The sequence below is a fragment of the Squalius cephalus genome (assembly GCF_949319135.1).
Source record: "Squalius cephalus genome assembly, chromosome: 5".
Classification (NCBI taxonomy): domain Eukaryota; kingdom Metazoa; phylum Chordata; class Actinopteri; order Cypriniformes; family Leuciscidae; genus Squalius; species Squalius cephalus.
In genome coordinates this window covers 39545253-39563788 of record NC_137126.1, presented here as the reverse complement: position 1 = coordinate 39563788, position 18536 = coordinate 39545253, and the positions used below count along the sequence as shown (strand labels likewise).

The following is an 18536-nucleotide window of genomic DNA, read 5'->3' as shown; positions in this document are numbered from 1 at the left end:
TCATACAGTACCAGTGAAATTAAATATTACGATTATTTACTGATGTTTAATTTGAAAACATTTTTGTTTACCTTATTTAATCGAACTAAGATCACGCAAAATTCACTCGCTGACAGAATTTAGCCATATTTTATAACACGACCACCCCTCCTTCATATGGAATGGTTTAGTCTGGCGTTGGGCTTGTCAATTTTATTTAGAAAAAAAATTAAAAAAAATATCCTTTACGATTTTGTGATAGAGCATATATAGCTAATTAGGCCGTTATCGACCATTTTATTTTGAGAACATTATTTCTAAATACAACTAAATGCAAAAAGGTTTGGGGGAACAGTTTTTCAAATGACTGGATACACCCCTACCCAAATAGTTTCAACCTGCCACTTCCTTGTTTTTCAAAAGTTTATTTTGAAAAAAGTTGGTTGCGTTTTCGGCGTCTCCTTTGCTTAGGCGTCTTCATCTGTTTAATAGCCAGAGTCTCTGTATATTTATCATAAATGGATTAAACGCATGAAGAGATTTGATGGTTCATGACAGTTAGCTAGCTCGAAGGCTGGCTCTTGATTTCGGAGGCTGAGACACGGAGAGTTTGTTCGAGCCAGAATGTTATCCGCCACCGCTGCCAGCGTCGAGGATTTCAGCCTCAGGTTTCCACTGCATATCCTAGTGTGGGAGAATGATTACAGGAAGCTGGAAAAAGAGCTACAGACGGTATGTGTGTGATATCCGTAAATGCTGCTGATGTCTGTAACGTTACACTCTATGAAGCTAATGGTAAAATGAATCAATGATTTGACCGCTGAGAGATTTCTTCCTCCTGTGGATGTCATGACATACTTGTCATGTATTTAATAATCTAATGAAATTGGACTTGGTGCATTATTGGATCTTACTGCAAAATGCTTCATCAGCTTGCAATCCACTTGTTAGCCACAGCCCTGCTGTTTTGCATTGCACTGGAGAGCTGGTGAGCTCATCTGAATAACAGTAGAGATTCATTGTACTGCACCATGCTATAGTTGTGCTCTTTAAATTGAGTTCCGTGGAAAACTTTAGAGAAATTCAATGTAAAAATAAGATTAAACATTTGATAATAAATAATAACTCTAACAGTACTGCAGTTGGTAGAAAAAAGACGTAAACGAAACTGAATAATATTTTTCACATATTTATAACATTAATTTTTCACAGTATAAATGGGGTCTTTATACATTATAATACATAGATGCCTTTTAAATTTTAGTATGGGTGATCCCTCACATGAGGATGATCATATTTGTGGGTACAGTGGGGAAAATAATGATTTGATCCCCTGCTGATTTTGTAAGTTTGCCCACTTACAAAGAAATGAAGGGTCTATAATTTTTATTGTAGGTTTATTTTAATGGATAGAGACAGAATATCAACCAAAAAATCCAGAAAGGTTGTAATTAAATTGATTAGCATTTGATCGAGTGAAATAAGTATTTTGTCCCCTACCAACCAGCAAGAATTCTGCCTCCCACAGATGGTTATGTGCCCATGTGGAACACAGATTGGCCCTGTCACAGTGTCACTTTAAGAAAGTACCCCTAATGTCCTAATGTCAGTGGACACCTGTCCATAGAATCTGTATCTTCAATTCCAACCTCTCCTCCACCACCATGGGCAAGACCAAAGAGCTGTCAAACGTCAGGGACCAGATTGTAGACCTTTATATAATGTGATTTTTCTGTTTGATATTCTGTCTCTATCCGTTAAAATAAACCTACCATAAAAATTATAGACCCTTCATTTCTTTGTAAGTGGGCAAACGCACAAAATCAGCAGGGGATCAAATAATTATTTTCCCCACTGTATGTATGTGGCATCTGAAAGATTGAAAACCCCATGCTGTATGTGATAGATAAATCCGACATCATGACATCGTTTCACAGGAAGAGGGTTTAATATTCTGGTTAATTACAGTTGCGTTCTCCCCACCCACAAGCCATGCAGCAATGCTTATGATTTTTGCCCCTTTTCAGTTTCCTCCATAAGATATGAACCGTCTGTGTTTACACTCCTTTCAGAGTTACATTGAAGAGGTGGATCCCCGGGGCCGGACCCCTCTGCACCTGGCCGTCTCACTTGGGCACTTGGAGTCCGTGAGAGTGCTGCTCAGACACGGCGCGGATGTTTCCAAAGAAAACGCCAAACATTGGACAGGTGAGAATGAAGCCATAGCCGTTTGAAGACATAGCAGTCTTCAATGTAGACCGCATTGGCTCTCACAAGAATGCCATTAGAACTATTACCACCACCACTTCCTCAGCTTGTGTCATCAGTGGTTTTTCCAGCCAGTGAAAGTGTTTAGTACCTCTGTTTCAGCTTTTCCGAGATGCAGCGTCGGAAAAGCTTTATATATACTCTAATAATCACCTCCTTACTGGTCATTAGTCATTTTTGTCATATGTGATTTATAGTGCACTGTATAGTAGTGCTAGACTAGTATGTTTACCTTTCCATTACAAGTCTATATCCTTGGGTAAGCATAAATAGGTCATATATGTTGTTGTCTGTACAGTGCTGCAGGAAGCGGTTAGCACAGGAGATCCTGAGATGGTGCAGCTGGTGCTCCAGCGGCGAGATTTTGTCAAAGCCTCCACTGCGCTAGGTGGCGTTCCAGAGCTACTGTGCAAGATCCGAGAGGTGCGTCTGTCATTTGATCCTGTTTATTATTTTTGTGAATTAAGCGTAAGGATGTAGTGTAACAACGAATTATTATTTTTTCCGAAGTGTTAACAACTTAGTGTTAACTAATAATTGTTGCAAACTGGTACTACCAACTAAATATTAGTGCATTCCTGGAACTGGGCGTCGTTACACTACATCCTTATGCATCGCTTTCTGCCAGGACTTTTACGTGCTTTTCTCAAATCACTGAAGTGACTTCGACGTCCGGGTTAGCGGTAGCATGAGCCGTCAGGCAAGTGTTATTTAAATAAACTCCTGTTGTACTTACAAACTTTCCAATGCCTCGTTTTATGAGTACAGAACCTATTTGTACTACTGTAGAAGTTTGGTACCATTCTGGGCATTATTAGTGGGGTAATTTACGAGATACATCAAGGATCCATTAGCGCCTGCACTAAGCCATCCGGTTGATATCTCTAAATAAGCTCTAACTTTAATAATGTTCGAACAAGGGAAAAAAGGCTTCTGGGGGGGGGGGTTGGCTCGAGGTCATGGTGCAAAGGACCCTAGGTTGATTTTACTCCGAACCATCCCTTTAATATAAGCAGGAAGTTTTATCAATGTAATGCAATTTCCTAAAACAAATCTTACTGACTCTGACCCTAAGTTTTTGAATGGTAGTGGGTCAATTATATTATTCTTTTGCCATTGATTTAGCTACATGGCCATTACAAAACCCTTTCTCTTTCTCTTTTTTCATTTGGCACAGGCATTTTCTATTTTAATATTTCTCAAATATTGTAACTTTTGCTTTCACTTTTCACTGTGCACTGCATATGCTTTCATGCTACCGAACAACCTCATAAAATTCCCCTTCTGTGGTGCTATTTGCAACACTTTTTATATGGCAGTCAAAGTGGCACATGACGCTTGTGTTGAAGCCAGCCGTGGCTCGTCTGTAAGGACATAGAAACTGACTCAATAATAAATTGTAAATGTGTTTAGCATTCTGCATTATCTGCAACAAATATTTTGGGGATTTTCTAGACTATTTTTAGTCATAAAGTGAGCAGGATGTATTAAATTTGAACGTATAACTTCAGCAGTAATGTATGATACTTATAGATATCTGACCTCTGCCCAGCTCTACAGCGCCCCACAATTTTCCACTGTAAATCTGTGCTGAAAAATGGAACTGTGGCGCGCTCTAATAGAGAGCCATTGGGGGCCCGTTACGTAACCTCCCTCCAGACTAAGACGATATCAGTCAGCTTTAGCTATATGTATATTAGTCTGCATCAGGTCAGTAACTAGTTGGCTTTTCTGTTCGTCTTATGTGGAGTAGCATGTCAAATTAATGAAAGTATAAATCCTTTAGTTTAAACATGCTCATATAAATAGCCTTTATATAGTTCTGCTGTGTTTGTTTAAGGTTTGTTCTGAGAATAGACATGACTTTGCTTTCCTCACCTCACCTCCACTTGTAATATTCTAAAACAACATTCTGAGGCAATAAATAATACGTTAAGTCAATACTAAGATAGCATTCTATATGTGTGTCATGTGTACTTAAAGCTTGTCAATCAACATTAGAACTCCAACCTAAGGCTGAATAACGCCTCTGCCAAGAGTGTTATGCATGTGTTCAGCAATTAGAATGTAAATCTTACAAAATGTCTATCATAAACTAGAGCTAAGACCCAGAATCCGCCTTACCTAAATTTAGTCCTAAATTTAGTAAATTTAAAAAAGCCCTGATGCGAGTCATGTGAAAGCGCCTGAAGTGTAATGAACCTCTTTTTATCCCAGTCTCCAGATTTCTACATGGAGATGAAGTGGGAGTTTACTAGCTGGAGTAAGTGCTCTTTTCTATTTTTTTTTTCTCCTCTCATGAATCCTTATGACTTTTTTTCTAGGACGTTGAATGATCCTCATCTTGTGCTTCTTTCTCACTCCAGTTCCTCTGGTATCCCGCGTGTGTCCCAGCGACGTGTGCAGAATCTGGAAGAGTGGGGCCTGTCTGAGAGTGGACACCACCCTGCTGGGCTTTGACAACATGACCTGGATCAGAGGAAGAAGAAGCTATATCTTCAGAGAAGAGAGTTAGTTATTCTCTCTGACTGTCTAGACTAGTTCACCCATCTGTAGTTTACACATTCATTTGGTGGTGGGGCTCTAGCAAATGTGCTGTGAATTCTTCTGAAGCCTACACGAAGTTCACATTTGTATGTTCACCAGTGCACTTTGCATGAGGATGAATAATATGCCTGAAGTTTATTTGTGATTGATCAGTAACGTGTGTTCTCACAGACAACTGCACTGAGCTGATGGAAGTAAATCACGAGGACGAGGTGGTGGACACCGAGCGCTTTGATCTCTCCCGCGAGATCGAGGATGTCACTCTGGACTCCATGCAGCCCGCTGAACAGGAAGTTGCCAAGAGGCTGACAACACCTATTGTTAACACATATCTGGACACAAGGGACATTGCATTTGAGAGGTATGGCCACGTATATACTATTTACTTTTAATAAATATACTACTGTTCAAAAGATCAGGGCTAGTTAGACTTTTTAATGTTTTTGGAAGAAGTCTCTTCTGCTCACCAAGGCTGCATTTATTTGAAATGCAGTAAAAAACGTATTAATATCTTATTAATATCTATGTTGAAAACAGTTGTGCTGCTTAATATTTTTGTGGAACCCCTGGTTCATGTTTTTCAAGATTATTTGATGAATCAGATGTTCAGAAGAACATCTTATATTTGAAATATAATTTTCTTGTAACATTGTTAGTGTCTTTACTGTCATTATTTATCAATTTAATGCATCCTTGCTGGAAAAAAGTTAATTCAATAAAAATCTTATCGACCCCAAACTTTTGAACAATAGTGTATATGAAAATACATGGGCTGAATAGTTTTGAACATTGACTCAAACTGACTTAATTGAAATTGAACTCTTAACACCATTTTTCAAGATGCTATTAAAACAATAATTCTCTGCTCAGGTCTAAATCCGGTATCTGGGGTTGGAGGTCAGACAGAACAGAAGTAGTAAATGGATTTGAAGCCAAGGTGAGCCATCAACCAGCTGTTTTTGAACTATAATACCATTAAGAATCATTGGAAGGAGAAAATTTGCTCTTTTAGAATTACAGATACTCCAAAGTGTTAATCTTCAGAAACATCAGACTCTCTTTTTAGAGTAGTGAGTTTAAGAATAAGGCAGTCTTTGTCCTGTGGGTGATGATGCTGCTTTTGGCAGGTTTTTTCAGTGAACAATGTGAACGTTGTGATTCGCACCAGGACGGAGCACCTCACAGACGAGGAGAAGGCCAGGATAAAAAGTAATTAACCCACTTTAAGATTTACACTATTTATATCACACCCCTTTTCCACCAAAATGGTGTTGATGCTCAACCGGGAAACTGCTAATCTCTCTCAAAACCGACCTATGTTTCCACTTACTTGAGGGATGAACTGTGACTTAATTGATGTTATTACAGTACATAACCAGCACACAAACAATCTAGCACACCACAGTCTTTGTTTAACCAGTGTAACATAAGTATTTTGATTCAGCGTGTTTATGCAATCACAAGCTGCTTTTGATGGAATGGGCTGAAGTTTTAACAATCAATTTACACATATTGAATAGATGGACAGAGAAAATTAAGTGGAGCAGCTGTGTGGGGTGACAAACATATTAACAAAATGTCTGTCATTTGAACATGCGACTATCACTGCATTTGTGTTTCCGCTGTAAACAGATTTGAGGAGCAGTCTAATGTGATCTAGTCCCCTGGCCTCTGACATGATCAGTTTCAGGTTGTAGGGATCAGTTTGAAGCCCGTAATTGCTTTTCCGCCAATGAAAGCACATGGAATTGTTCCACATTGGGCTCCAGCACCCTGTCGGTGGTAAAGAGTCAATAGGCTGTTCCCTGCAGTTCTCTGTTATGTTAACTGGTTAATATCAATTTCTGATGCTTTTGATCTCCACAGGTGAAAGGAATGTTCTGGAATCTTTACTCGGCACCGTAGAACAACAGATCGGTGCTCAAGGGGTAAGACGAGCACACGAAACAGACACTGAATTTATTTTCTTCTTAACTGTTTGGACTCTTCAGCCACACTTAAAAATGTATGTCTGTCATTAAATTGGATGCAGAATATCAAACCAAGCGGCATTTTCTCAGAAATAACTTAATCATTCTAAGACATTTTAGAAATGAGTTTTAACCAACAGGTCTAAAGGTGTTCCAAATACTTTGTGTATATTTTGAATTGTATCTATTGATTTTTAATTTGAAACCTAACAAACTTCCTTTTGTGGATTGTTATGCTTAATGTGTGCTTGTGCCATCTTTCTTTTAAAACATATATCTTGATTTAATACTTTATCTAATTCAGTGACATTCATACTTCCATGTGGCTTAAAGTCAACACGAAACAGAAGTTCCGATAGTCTTTTCTTCCCTATTTTGATTTATGTCCAAGTAAACAACATGGTTACGACGAAATGTAGAGCGAGACTTGATTTTGTCAATCGGAAATTGATTGGATGGTTGTGGTTTGCTATTGCTAAGATCTCATGTGAGTGACAGGTTATCCCACCCTTGCGACATTAAACGCATCATCAGAGAAGAGATATTGCTGCAAGAGAGGAGTTATTTTGATTAAAGATGATGGGGACACAGGATGTGCATTTGAAATATTGATAATAAATACTGCAATATTTCATTAAGGAATAAGAATTGTCAGTTTTGATTTCATGGTGACTTTAAGTCTCTCCCAGTGTTTTTTGCAACCACTGTATTTTACAAAGCTGGAAGTATTCTGAATTTTATGTTTCTTTGTATGATTACAGGACATGACTATGGAGTTTGCCACTGCCACAAACCCCACAGCTATTACTCCAGAGGAGTACTTTAACCCCAACTTCGACCTGCAGGGTAGAGATATTGGTCGACCCTTTGAGCTCACCATCAGAACACAGAAGTAAGACAGGACATTCACTCAACCTCACAAAAACAAAACAAAAATTCAAATAAATAAAATGTTTGTGTATGCAAATGTATATGCATACATATACACTGCCCAGCCAAATATAAGGTTGCGGCTTGGGATTTAAATAGGCAAATGCTTAAGAATCAATGATTGGATTGTTATTTCAGTGATTGTTATGATTCTAGCATATTTTATGTTTGGCAACAGTTCTTCTGACCCTAATTGATGGAGTGTGTAGCTTTTCATTTCTTAAACAAGACATTTCACACATGAATTGGCACCAATCCAGACCTTAATTTCATTGAAAGTCTTTGGGATGTTCTGGAGGAGTCTTTACAGAGTGCTGGACAATTGTCAATACTAGATCTTGACCAAAATTCGATGTACCTCTTTAAGAAATGAAAAGCTACACACACCATCAATTAGGGTTAGAAGAACTGTTGCCAAACATAAAACATGCTAGAATCATAATAATCACTGAAATAACGATCCAGGTGCATCTATTTTTGGTCAAGATCTTGTAATGACAATGCAAGAGTCCAGCACTCTGTACACTCCATCAATCAGGGTTAGAAAAACTGTTACCAAACATACCGTATAACTTGCTAGAAACATGGTAATCACTGCAATTATGATCCAATTATTGACTCTTAAGCATATTTATTTATTAGCACATATGCTGACACACACACACACAAAAAAAAAAATAATATGCGCACTCTGCTGTATAATTTATTTTAGAAAAGGTCTCTAATGCTCACCAAGGCTGCATTTATTTGATGAAAAAGTTACATTGTGAAATTACAATCTTGCTGACCTCAATCTTTTGAGTTTGTGTGTGTGTGTTGAAGAATTGAAGCAATGGTTTGAGTTTTTGTGACCCCTTCTCAGGTTTAAAGGCACCCTGTGGATGAGCGAGGAGCATCCTCTGTCTCTGGTGGAGCAGGTCACTCCCATCATTGACCTGATGGCTCGCACCAGCACTCACTTTGCCCGACTCAAGGACTTCATCAACCTCAGGTTTCCCCCTGGCTTTCCTGTGAAGATCGGTGAGTGGAAGAATGAAAAAGAGGAACAAAGCCCTACTCCTCAGTTCTGAAATTAAACCCTGTCCAGCATAAAATTTGCATTTGTAATGTTATGCTTCAGCTTGAATATTAACTCATCTAACCTGCAACAAAACTGCAAGTACATTTAAAGTCAACTAAATGTTTGCAAATTATGTATGGAAGATGGTTTAGTATTAACTAATCAAACTGTTTTTCAAGACTGCTTTAACGTTTCAAGCCTGAACGTACTTTGTAAAACATTTCTGCCTAAATTTTGGTAGTCAGACAGAGAATACAGATATCAATTTTGTATATTGCTTGTGTGAATGGCTTCAATATAACTAGATCATGGGTTCTATTTCTGTTGTGTTCCTACAGAAATCCCACTGTTCCATGTGTTGAATGCCCGCATCACATTTGGAAACGTCAACAAGTGCAGTACAGATGAGCCTCTGGACACCAACCAATCAGCTTCTACACCCTCACCTACAGAAGAGAAGTGTGACAACCAGGCTTCAGGTTTGGAATTAGATAGATTTATTCCTCGTCTGTTTGAATAACTTTTTTCAACCAAACATTCTGTCATCATTTACTCACCCTCAAGTTGGTCCAAACCTATATGAATTTCTTTCTTCTGCTGAACACAAAAGGAGATATTTTGAAGAATATGTTTAACCTAACAGTTGATGGGCCCCATTGACTATGAAAAAATGACTATGGAAGTCAGTGGGGTACATCAACTGTTTGGTCACTGACATTCTTATCATCTTTTGTGTTCAACAAAAGAACGAAATTCATTTAGGTTTGAAAGAACTTGAGGGTGAAAAATGTTTTAAATTTTTTGGGTGAACTATCCCTTAAACTGTACCAATCACAAACCATCTCAAGCACTTTACCTCATATTAAGAATGAGTTATCTGGATTGATCCAGCAGGGAAATGTTCTAACATGTTGTATTTTTCACTAAATGTTGTTTAGTTGCTCTTGCAGAACCTGCTCAATTTGAGGTGTGTCCGTCTGTGTTCATGGCACCTTCACACTATCACCACCGAGGAGGCTACCGCCACACCAACACACGCCATTACAACCCAGTGCACCATGATGAAGAGCTGCTCCAGTACGCCATTCACCAGAGCCTGCTGGAGTCCAGTGCACTTAATTCACAGGTCAGAAAGCTTCCTGTGACTGTATTTTGTGCAATTCTTGATGTTGTCTGTCTCTAATATGCAGTCTGGTGGGTCTTTTTTGTAGGAAACTTTGAGTGATTCTGATGGACAGGCGACACAATCCATGATGAACCGGTTGAGTGATGGGTAATTTCTACATTATACGTCCAGTCTTTTGTTCTGGGGCAAATACAGTTACACATACTGGGGTGCATTTCCCAAAACCATCGTTAGCCAACTATGGTCGCAAGTTCTGTCGTTATCGGCATAGTTCAACAAGTCTGTGTTTCTTGAAACCATAGTTCCAATGAACATTCGCAAACAGCATCGCAAAGTTGTGTGGTTGGAACGACAGCTCTCGGCCTGAGGTTAGAAGCATAGTTTCTTGTTTGCATGACGTGAACTCAATAAATCCTTATCTTGAGCAAAATAAACAAGCTAACATTCAGTACAATCTATTATTATTTAATTTAGAATACATACAAATGTAATTTAGCTTTCTTTTAGTTTGTCAAGAGATTTAAAGCACCGTTTTTGAAGAGTGCGGATGTGCACTAGGACTTAAGAACGAGCCTATGATTGAATCTGGAAATAAAGCAAAATAACTGAGAAAAATCAAACAGATTCATTAAAAGTAGTTCAACTCCAACACTCGCGTGACATCATTGAACAACCAATTTGCGACAATACGGTTTCGGGAAACAGTCGTGAGTCGTGACTACTTAGTTGATTTCTTCAAAAATGCTTTGCACTATGGTAGTCAAGCAGCGAGTCACGTCGTTGTACGGGAAATGCACCCCTGATCAAGAGTTTTGAGGTTGGTGGGTTTTTTTTAAGAAATACATAAATCAATACTTTTATGATGTTACAAATATTTTCTATCATCCTGAAACATGTCACACTTTCCACAAAAACATTAAGCGGCACAACTGTTTTCAACATTGATAATAAGTAATGTTTCTTGAGCACCAAATCATCATATTAGAATGATTTCTAAATGATCATGTGACTGTGATCATTAATGATTGAATGAATTGCCATTGCATTTTAAAATATATTAAAGTAGAAAACAGTTATTTTAAATTGTAATAATATTTCCCAATATAGCTGTTTAACTGTAAAGAATCTCTTTGACCCCTGCCTTTTGATCAGTAGTCTAGTTAGCAGAAGAAAAGTATAGGTAGGGTGATTTTTCTAAGTGCTCTGTTCATTCCTGTGTACATTTTCTGAAATTGTGTTATGTTCTGTTACATAACCACAGGTCTGAGTCTGAGGGAGTTTTAGTGGACCTCAGTGACACCACAACCTCCAGCTCTGTCTCCACCTCAAGCCCCGACACTGACCTGCGATTGGCCATGGAGCTTTCGGCCCAGGCACAGGAGGAGGAAGAAAGGAGAAGGAAAGAAGAAGAAGAGGAATTAGAGAGGATTTTACAACTCTCCTTAATGGAAAAGTGACAGAGTAAGATGAGGGAAGGAAAGACAAAGGGAGTTCCTGTTATTGCCATAACCATTAAAACCTTTTTATTTATACCTTTCTTCAGATTCACGCAGCTCTCTGTTGCCACTGACATACGACTACACTTAGTTATTCAGTTTGGAGCCGACATCTGTAAGGTTCTGCTTCCTTATCCAAAAAATAAGCAATTTTTTTTCATGCTTTCCGCTTTCTTTCCCTCGTTTAAAGAGGTGATCACGCATGTATTTTATAAGAAATCAGTGCTGCTTTTTTAATATTATGTGGTAGAAAGGTTGTGATGTCCTTGACAGTCCGAACATGAACCTATGTGAGTTTGTACATCTTGAGAGTAATGACTAGATACATTTTTTGTTTGTTTTGATAGAAAGGAAGGTTTTTTTGCATTAACATTAGCTTTAGGTTTATATTAATACTATATCTCAGGGTTAAACTGATCACCAGTCATTGGTTCCTTTAAAACCATTTTATACACAGCCAAGGAAAGTGAAAGAAATGAATGTTTTACACAAAGCAGTAGGACAGTGCATTCTTAACCCCCCGTGTGCTTTTGTCATTAGACCACTTCTGACTGAAGCATCTGTACTGTAAAGGCAATAAATCCACACCACTGTGCCTCGCTGGAGTAAGAGGCACTCATACAGACCGGAATATTCCCGAAAGGGGCTGTCCGATGTAAGCCAATACGCCTCAAGCTTTTAGTCTGCCTAATTTGTAAAATGATACAATAAAACCGCTTGGATCGCCAAAAGTATGTTGTAATGCAAAGCATGAATGTGGCGGTCCTGGGTCACTTTTTCTGGCACCAACCAAACCTCATGCTACACTAAAGGACTAGGGGAATGTGTGACGTGAAAACCAGCTGTTTTTGTTTCGGGAGGTGACGTGGAAATGTGTGCGGTTGGACAGCATTGTTTGCTGACTGAGGTTCTGAGAAATGTGATAATTGATAAATGTGGAAGAACCTGCCCTGCTCTGTTTGGGAATCTTTAGGGAATCTCATGCTGTTCCTTCCTCTTGTAGCTGACAGTGCTATTTATTTTGTTGCAAATATTTTTTTTTTTTTTTTTTTTGATGTCTTTATTGTTCTTTTGTTGACTCCTTCCTGTAAGTGTTTTTAAAGCCTTGTGAGGCTCGAAAGAAGTTGACTTACAGCTTGCAGTATCTCTCTCACTACTTTTTGTATGAGCCAGTGTGCTTGAACTGATTTTAACTATATCTGTCACCTCATCATTTTTTTTTTTACATTTATATTGCTTTATTCTTCCTGTAGCAAACAAGGATCTGAGGCCACAATCTTGCATTTATAATAGGGATGTTGTAATAACAAGACATTGATTTTAGTTTCCTGATTATATTCTGAATTAACAACAGCCTAGAATAAATCAAATGTTCTGGCTGCGATTATCCACACATCGTTATTCCTCGACAGAATTTATTTGCATTCTTTATTCAAAACCTAATTTAACTTTTGGTATTTGGGTATAAGTCTTAACTAACTAATTGCCAAAATGTTTAATGGTATTTACCGGATCAGGGTTAGTGTTGGTTTGATTCTCGGTTAATTGTCATTGCAGCAAAATGCAAATTTAAAGTATCCTGTTTGAGCATGTTGAAGAAATCCTGAAGGCATTTGTAAACTGTGATGTATGTTTGACACACACACAAAAAAATTTGTTTTTACTTTAATAAAAGCACTTTATTGACTTTATGGCGCTTCATTAACAATGACAGCTGCATGGACATGGAAAATCAAATAATAAAGGCATAAAAGCTATTAAGTTGATCAGATCCATTTTAAGAATTTTTTTTTACTTACAAATTTTTTACCAAGTAATTTTTACTTTGGTTATTAGTGAAAAATGTCTGAATCTTTGAACGTATAGTTTTGATGGCAACATATATTAATGAAATGGTCCTTTTTTATACTTTATTTTTAGTTATTGACACGTTTGTCTTAAGATTCATGCTGCTCTGTTTTTTAATATGATCATTTCAAATCTATCAATTTATTTAACTTTTATTTCAGGAAAATCTATCTCCTGTGCCTCATGAATTTTATTAAACAAACCAACAGCTGGCACTGTTCTGATGTGTAACAAACTCTTTTTTTTTTTTTTTTGTCTTGAATGCTTTTTAATATCTTTTTTGAAAAATGTGAAAAATACAAGTTGAAGTTGGCCATCCAGTGCAGGTATAGGTCACAGTGAATGAAGAAACTACATAGGCCTACTGACTTTTCATTCCTAACCACATCTCTGCCCTTTCTTTCTTTCTTTCTGGCAATTACAAATAAATTTATGCAAAATAGCAGATTTTTATATACTTATTTCTGGTTACAATGTAGTCTATTACTTGTGGTGAACAGTATGTAAAAGTGGGAACCTTTTCTGCTATAGATTTTGAAAATACAAAAATACTACAAAAAAAAACAAGCCGGTTTTATTGGAGTGCGGCCTGTGAAGAAGCATTTGGTTGGTTGTGAATCTACTAAATAAATCTGTTTGGAGTCTGATTAAATCCTGTTGGAGAATGAATATTCAGATGCACATACATAGATTTTTTTTGTACTTTTTTTTTTTTTTTTCATCCTTTTCTTGTTCTTTTCCTAGCCTGGTAAATGTCCAGTAGCTGACCAAATAAAACTAAATATCTGCTCAAATTATAAAATTAATTCTGTTTTTAACCTGTGTCTTGATTTTGTAATTGCAGACACCAAGGGTGAAAAGAAACTTAAAGTTTGTTTCTAGAAACATTGAGCAGCTGAAAAGAAGAAAGCAAAGACACATTGTAGGTTACGCTAAGATTTATAGTGATCGTCAATCTTTACTGCCATTTGACTTCTCCTATAACAAAAGAAAATGAACGAATAATTTTGATTTTAAAGCGTGCAAGTATATGCTTTGTTTACTGTGTTATGTTTGCTAACTTGCAAATCAATACATATTTATTGTCTGCATCCACTAATATCATTGTTGGCTAGTTAAATAGGGCTGCATCTAACGATAATCCATTAATCTGTTGATTATTACTTCACATAATCTGATAAAAAGGCTGATTTTATTCTATATTTTTTTATAGAAAAAAATTGGATTCCACATCTAGCTATAAGCACTGAAAGCTTTTAAAGCAAATAGAATATGTATGTATGTAAGTACAGTATGTGTTTGTATATGTGGAGCTGCATGAAGACAATTGTCATCATTATCATCTGCCACTCAATCATGAGGTTAAGTTAAATTATTATTATTTTTCTTTCAAATTCTTTATAAAGTTTTCTATTTTTACTATGTCTATTACCTCATGAAGACTAATCTGGATTTTGATGTTTGCCCATTGTCTTTCAATAACAGATATTTTGGGTCTTGTCTTTTTAATCCACTAGCTGTTGTGTAACTCAAGGTCTGTGCTGTGATCTTTCACACCAATATACTTTTATTCTACTATAGTGTCAATTGCCAAATTGAACTACATATAAAATATGAGAATACACCTGAACAAATCTCTCATCTTGTTAAAAAGACAAACAGTAGAGGGCGCTGCTCACTCAATGCCAGTGGCTCTCTCAACTTCTACAACTACTTCCTTCTATGACTGATTTCACCAAGTGCAACATGTTCCTGGATCAACATCTTTGTTGATCCTGGAACAACATTCCCATCAACCAATCAGGTTTGAGGGACAAGTTTATTTTATGTGAAGTGTAAGCTTACAACCAGGGTTAGGTGCTACATGTTATTCACCTAACGTTGTCAATTCCCTCTGATTTTAGGGATAATTATGGGCAGGGTTAGGTTTAGGGGTATGCATAGGGCTAGGACTACATTTTCAGACAGAAATTAAGAAAAATCCAGTTTGAGCAGGCGCAATTCAAAAGTGCTGATATAAGTCATATGACATCTGAAATGATGAGAGCAATCCAGCAGATTTCCACATGTGGCAGATTGTTCACCTATTAGAGAAAACTGCACATAACTGAAATACTAGCTGTAAGCGCTGGTGTGGTGAGGGTATTGCATGAACCTAAAAGAGGGAATCACAGCACATCTTTGAGCGTGTCCTCCTCAGCCAAGCAGCTTTAACAGGGTGAAAGGAGAAAAGCCAGGGACGGGAAATATCCTGCGTCTGCTCCAGCCCTTCTGCCTCCACAAAAACTTGAACTGCTGCTCCAGCGCTGCCCTCTGCCTGTCGTAGAGAGAAATACACTTTACTTCACATAAAGCTCCTGCAGTTTGAAAAATAGCAATATTATACTGCAATATTATATAGAAAAATGTAAGGAGGTTTTTAACCAATGCAATGAATGTTGACCATTTTAAAGGCACACTATGCAGTTTCCGTTTTTCTCAAACAGCGACCCCTAGCGTCGTGCAGAGCCGTCTCTGCACTCTTCCGACTGCTTTCTTGTCGACTCTGCCATGATTCACGTCTGAAATGCGTGCTAGTGTCTTCCATAGAGGCAGCTTCATATGTTGTTGATGTATGTGACATCATGCCATAATGCAAGTCGTGATTCTCGCGAGATTTGTTGGGGCGCCACCTCCTCAAACTTGCATCGCTGGTTTTGTCAGCATAATTCGCCCTACTACGAGTTTGTTTACCATCAAAATGATTTCGAAGCTGTTATATTAAGGTACAGATATTGCATAGTGTGTCTTTAATGCATGCTAATAGAGCTAATCTGTATCAAAAATCGGGGGGAAAAAAACATTATGATCCTTCATGTGAGAACTACATAATGTAAAAATGAATCAAATGTCAATAATGAGTGAGTAGGCCTACATCATAAAGCCATTTTCCAAACCGTGTTTTACCTTACCCTAAACCACCATGGTGAGCATATAATAGTTATTTATATTTTAGAGCTTTCCCAGGAGACTGCATACTTTCATCATTCATCCCTAGGCCTACGCCATAGCCGTAAATAAAGGAAAGAAGGTCTGGGGGGTGCTATTCCAGAAAGCAAGTTTATCTTACGTATATCACACAGTTCTGAGAAAAAAAGTCCGAATTGCGAGATGTAAACTCACAATTGCATGAAAAAAAGTCAGAATTGTGAGATAATTACCCTAGTCACAATCACCATTTTTTATTTTTTATTCTATGGCGTAAACAAGCTGTTCAATCAAATTGTTTCTAGAATGAGAATGCTTGCAATAGCAAGTTGCATGTCGAGGCGGGACATGCCTTGTTCTTAAGCCTTGATTGAATGCTGTTGTTGCAGATAATGTAATGGTTTTACAATATGCACACAAAGTCATTTTATCTTGATCTTTAATATGGTTTTAATGGAGCAGAGCCATTGTAATGGAATGCCAGTTTGGTCCACGGAGGAAGGGCGTTCAACCTAAAAAAGGGTCAGAGCAAGAAACGAATCAAAACATACTCTACAAAGCCAAGACAGGTATTACACCCAGAGAAAGCCCACCTGTACCATGACGTGGACACTGCAAACCTGCCGCCACTTACAGAGCAGATCTGCTTTGCAGAGGAAGAACAAAATGAAGATGAAGAGACAGAGGAGCTGGACAGTGAAGCCATGCAGGATGTCACGATGGAGGATGCAAGCACCTCAGCTCAGGTATGACGGTGGACAGATGGTTTCAAATCTCCTTTGTTTTATTTGCTGGACAAATATTTACCATTGCTTTGTGAACGCCCTGGCAGGAGGTTTGTGGAACATGAGATGTTCAAGTCAGAGGAAGTGCCTGAGAGACACAGTCTGTGTTACTTTCCCACTGTCAATGACATCAAGAACCATATCCATGAGGCTCAGAAAGCTCCTCAGCTGACGGCGGGACCACTGGCTACCTCAGATACAGAGGTGTGAACAGAAAACTAAGCATTTCTTTTTATGTTTTTGTTGTTGTTGCAGTGGAAAGCAGAGGCTAATAACCTGCTTCCAGAGACTTTGACCCTGACTCCTGCTACTGTGGATGGTAAAATACTGTTGAAATATTGTTTGAAATCCGACATACATTATTAAAACAATAATCTTGGAATCATTCAATACAATTTAGAGAGTAGAGGAAAGCACATACCTGTAGTCCAAGTATAAGCATTGTTTACCCTGCCACAGAATCTAGTGTACTGCTGTTATATTGACAGTGTCCTCTCAGAAGGAAGGACTCTTGCAAGAGAGTGACACTCTTTCTCCAGAGGCTGTGCAGCTCTTCAGCTCTCTCACCTCACTGCAGCCCAAGATCTCTGTACATCTCCAGGTGACCCTGTCCTGAAATGATCATTTTTTATATGGATCTATTCATTTATTAAAGCTACACTGTGTCATACACTGTGTCAAGATTCTTAGCAAAAAATACTTTGTTCTTTCAAAATGATATGTGCTCATTAATGTGTAATTACTTCTACCAACTAATCAAGTATTCTCCTAAGCGTAGAATCTGCCATTTAGAATACATACGAGCGAGTCGCTCGAATGGCGGCAGCCATGTTGCGCCTCCATCTTGAAAATACATTAGCCAAAGAGGGACATACCTGGAAATTCAAGCTTCACCTTTCGCGTTTTGACACTCAGTGGCACCGTGACGAATGCGAGGGGGAGATTACTCACGACTGCCGGCAGATTTGAAATAATACGGAGGGGCTAGAAAGTAATGTTCAGTTGGTAGTCATAAACAATTTCACCGCTAGATGGGAGAAAATCCTACACAGTGTAGCTTTAAATGAATTTTTTTAAGTTTTCAATTTCTGAATAAATGTAAAAAGTTTCAGGGTGATCATTTGATCAATTGTTCTGATAATATATGATAGTATAATTCAAGAAACAAAAAACCCATTAAAATTAAATGCTTGAAAACCTGATTATGTAATAATTTTTTATACATTTTTATTTTGAACTTTTTGTTAATGTTCCCATTAACTTATGAAAACATTATTTCATGGCTTTCAAAACCTCTAGTTTTAAACATTTTAAAAACTTTTGTTGGTTAATGCGAACGTTAAGGGAACATTCAATTTTGTAATTTTGCAAACATTATGTGAAGGTTACTTTTGAATGTTCTCTGAACATTCTGAAACAAGTTGTAACATTAAAAAAAATGTTAGATAAACATCCAACTAAAATATTTCAGAAAAAGCTGTTCTAAAGTTTTGAGAACATTATTTAAAACCATAACTTTGAACAAATGTTCTATTAACGTTAATGGAAGAATGTTTGTTC

General features: G+C 37.7%; 2 protein-coding genes across 4 annotated transcripts; both read left to right on the top strand.

Moving 5' to 3' along the window:
• The first annotated feature begins 390 nt into the window (after positions 1-390).
• Positions 391-12636, top strand: ankrd13a (ankyrin repeat domain 13A). Of its 3 annotated transcripts, none has more exons than XM_079873168.1 (16): positions 391-711; positions 2052-2187; positions 2546-2670; positions 4465-4510; positions 4614-4757; positions 4966-5155; positions 5665-5731; positions 5922-6003; positions 6661-6722; positions 7526-7656; positions 8557-8714; positions 9093-9233; positions 9705-9880; positions 9966-10027; positions 11142-11341; positions 11424-12636. In XM_079873168.1, exons 1-15 carry the CDS (start codon positions 604-606, stop codon positions 11335-11337), a joined length of 1824 nt encoding a protein of 607 aa, XP_079729294.1. In that variant the 5' UTR covers positions 391-603; the 3' UTR covers positions 11338-11341; positions 11424-12636. The 3 variants fall into 3 exon arrangements, with proteins under 3 accessions (XP_079729294.1, XP_079729292.1, XP_079729293.1); XM_079873166.1 differs by having other exon boundaries at positions 9693-9880; XM_079873167.1 differs by having other exon boundaries at positions 11142-12636.
• Positions 12637-17022: 4386 nt separating this feature from the next.
• On the top strand, positions 17023-17592 carry LOC307159146 (calcium-responsive transcription factor-like; the record flags this gene model as incomplete). The annotated part of the gene is made up of 3 exons (XM_079872357.1): positions 17023-17180; positions 17232-17295; positions 17465-17592. The coding sequence occupies exons 1-3, from the start codon at positions 17043-17045 to the stop codon at positions 17590-17592; spliced, it is 330 nt and encodes a 109-aa protein (XP_079728483.1). The 5' UTR covers positions 17023-17042.
• Positions 17593-18536: the final 944 nt, after the last annotated feature.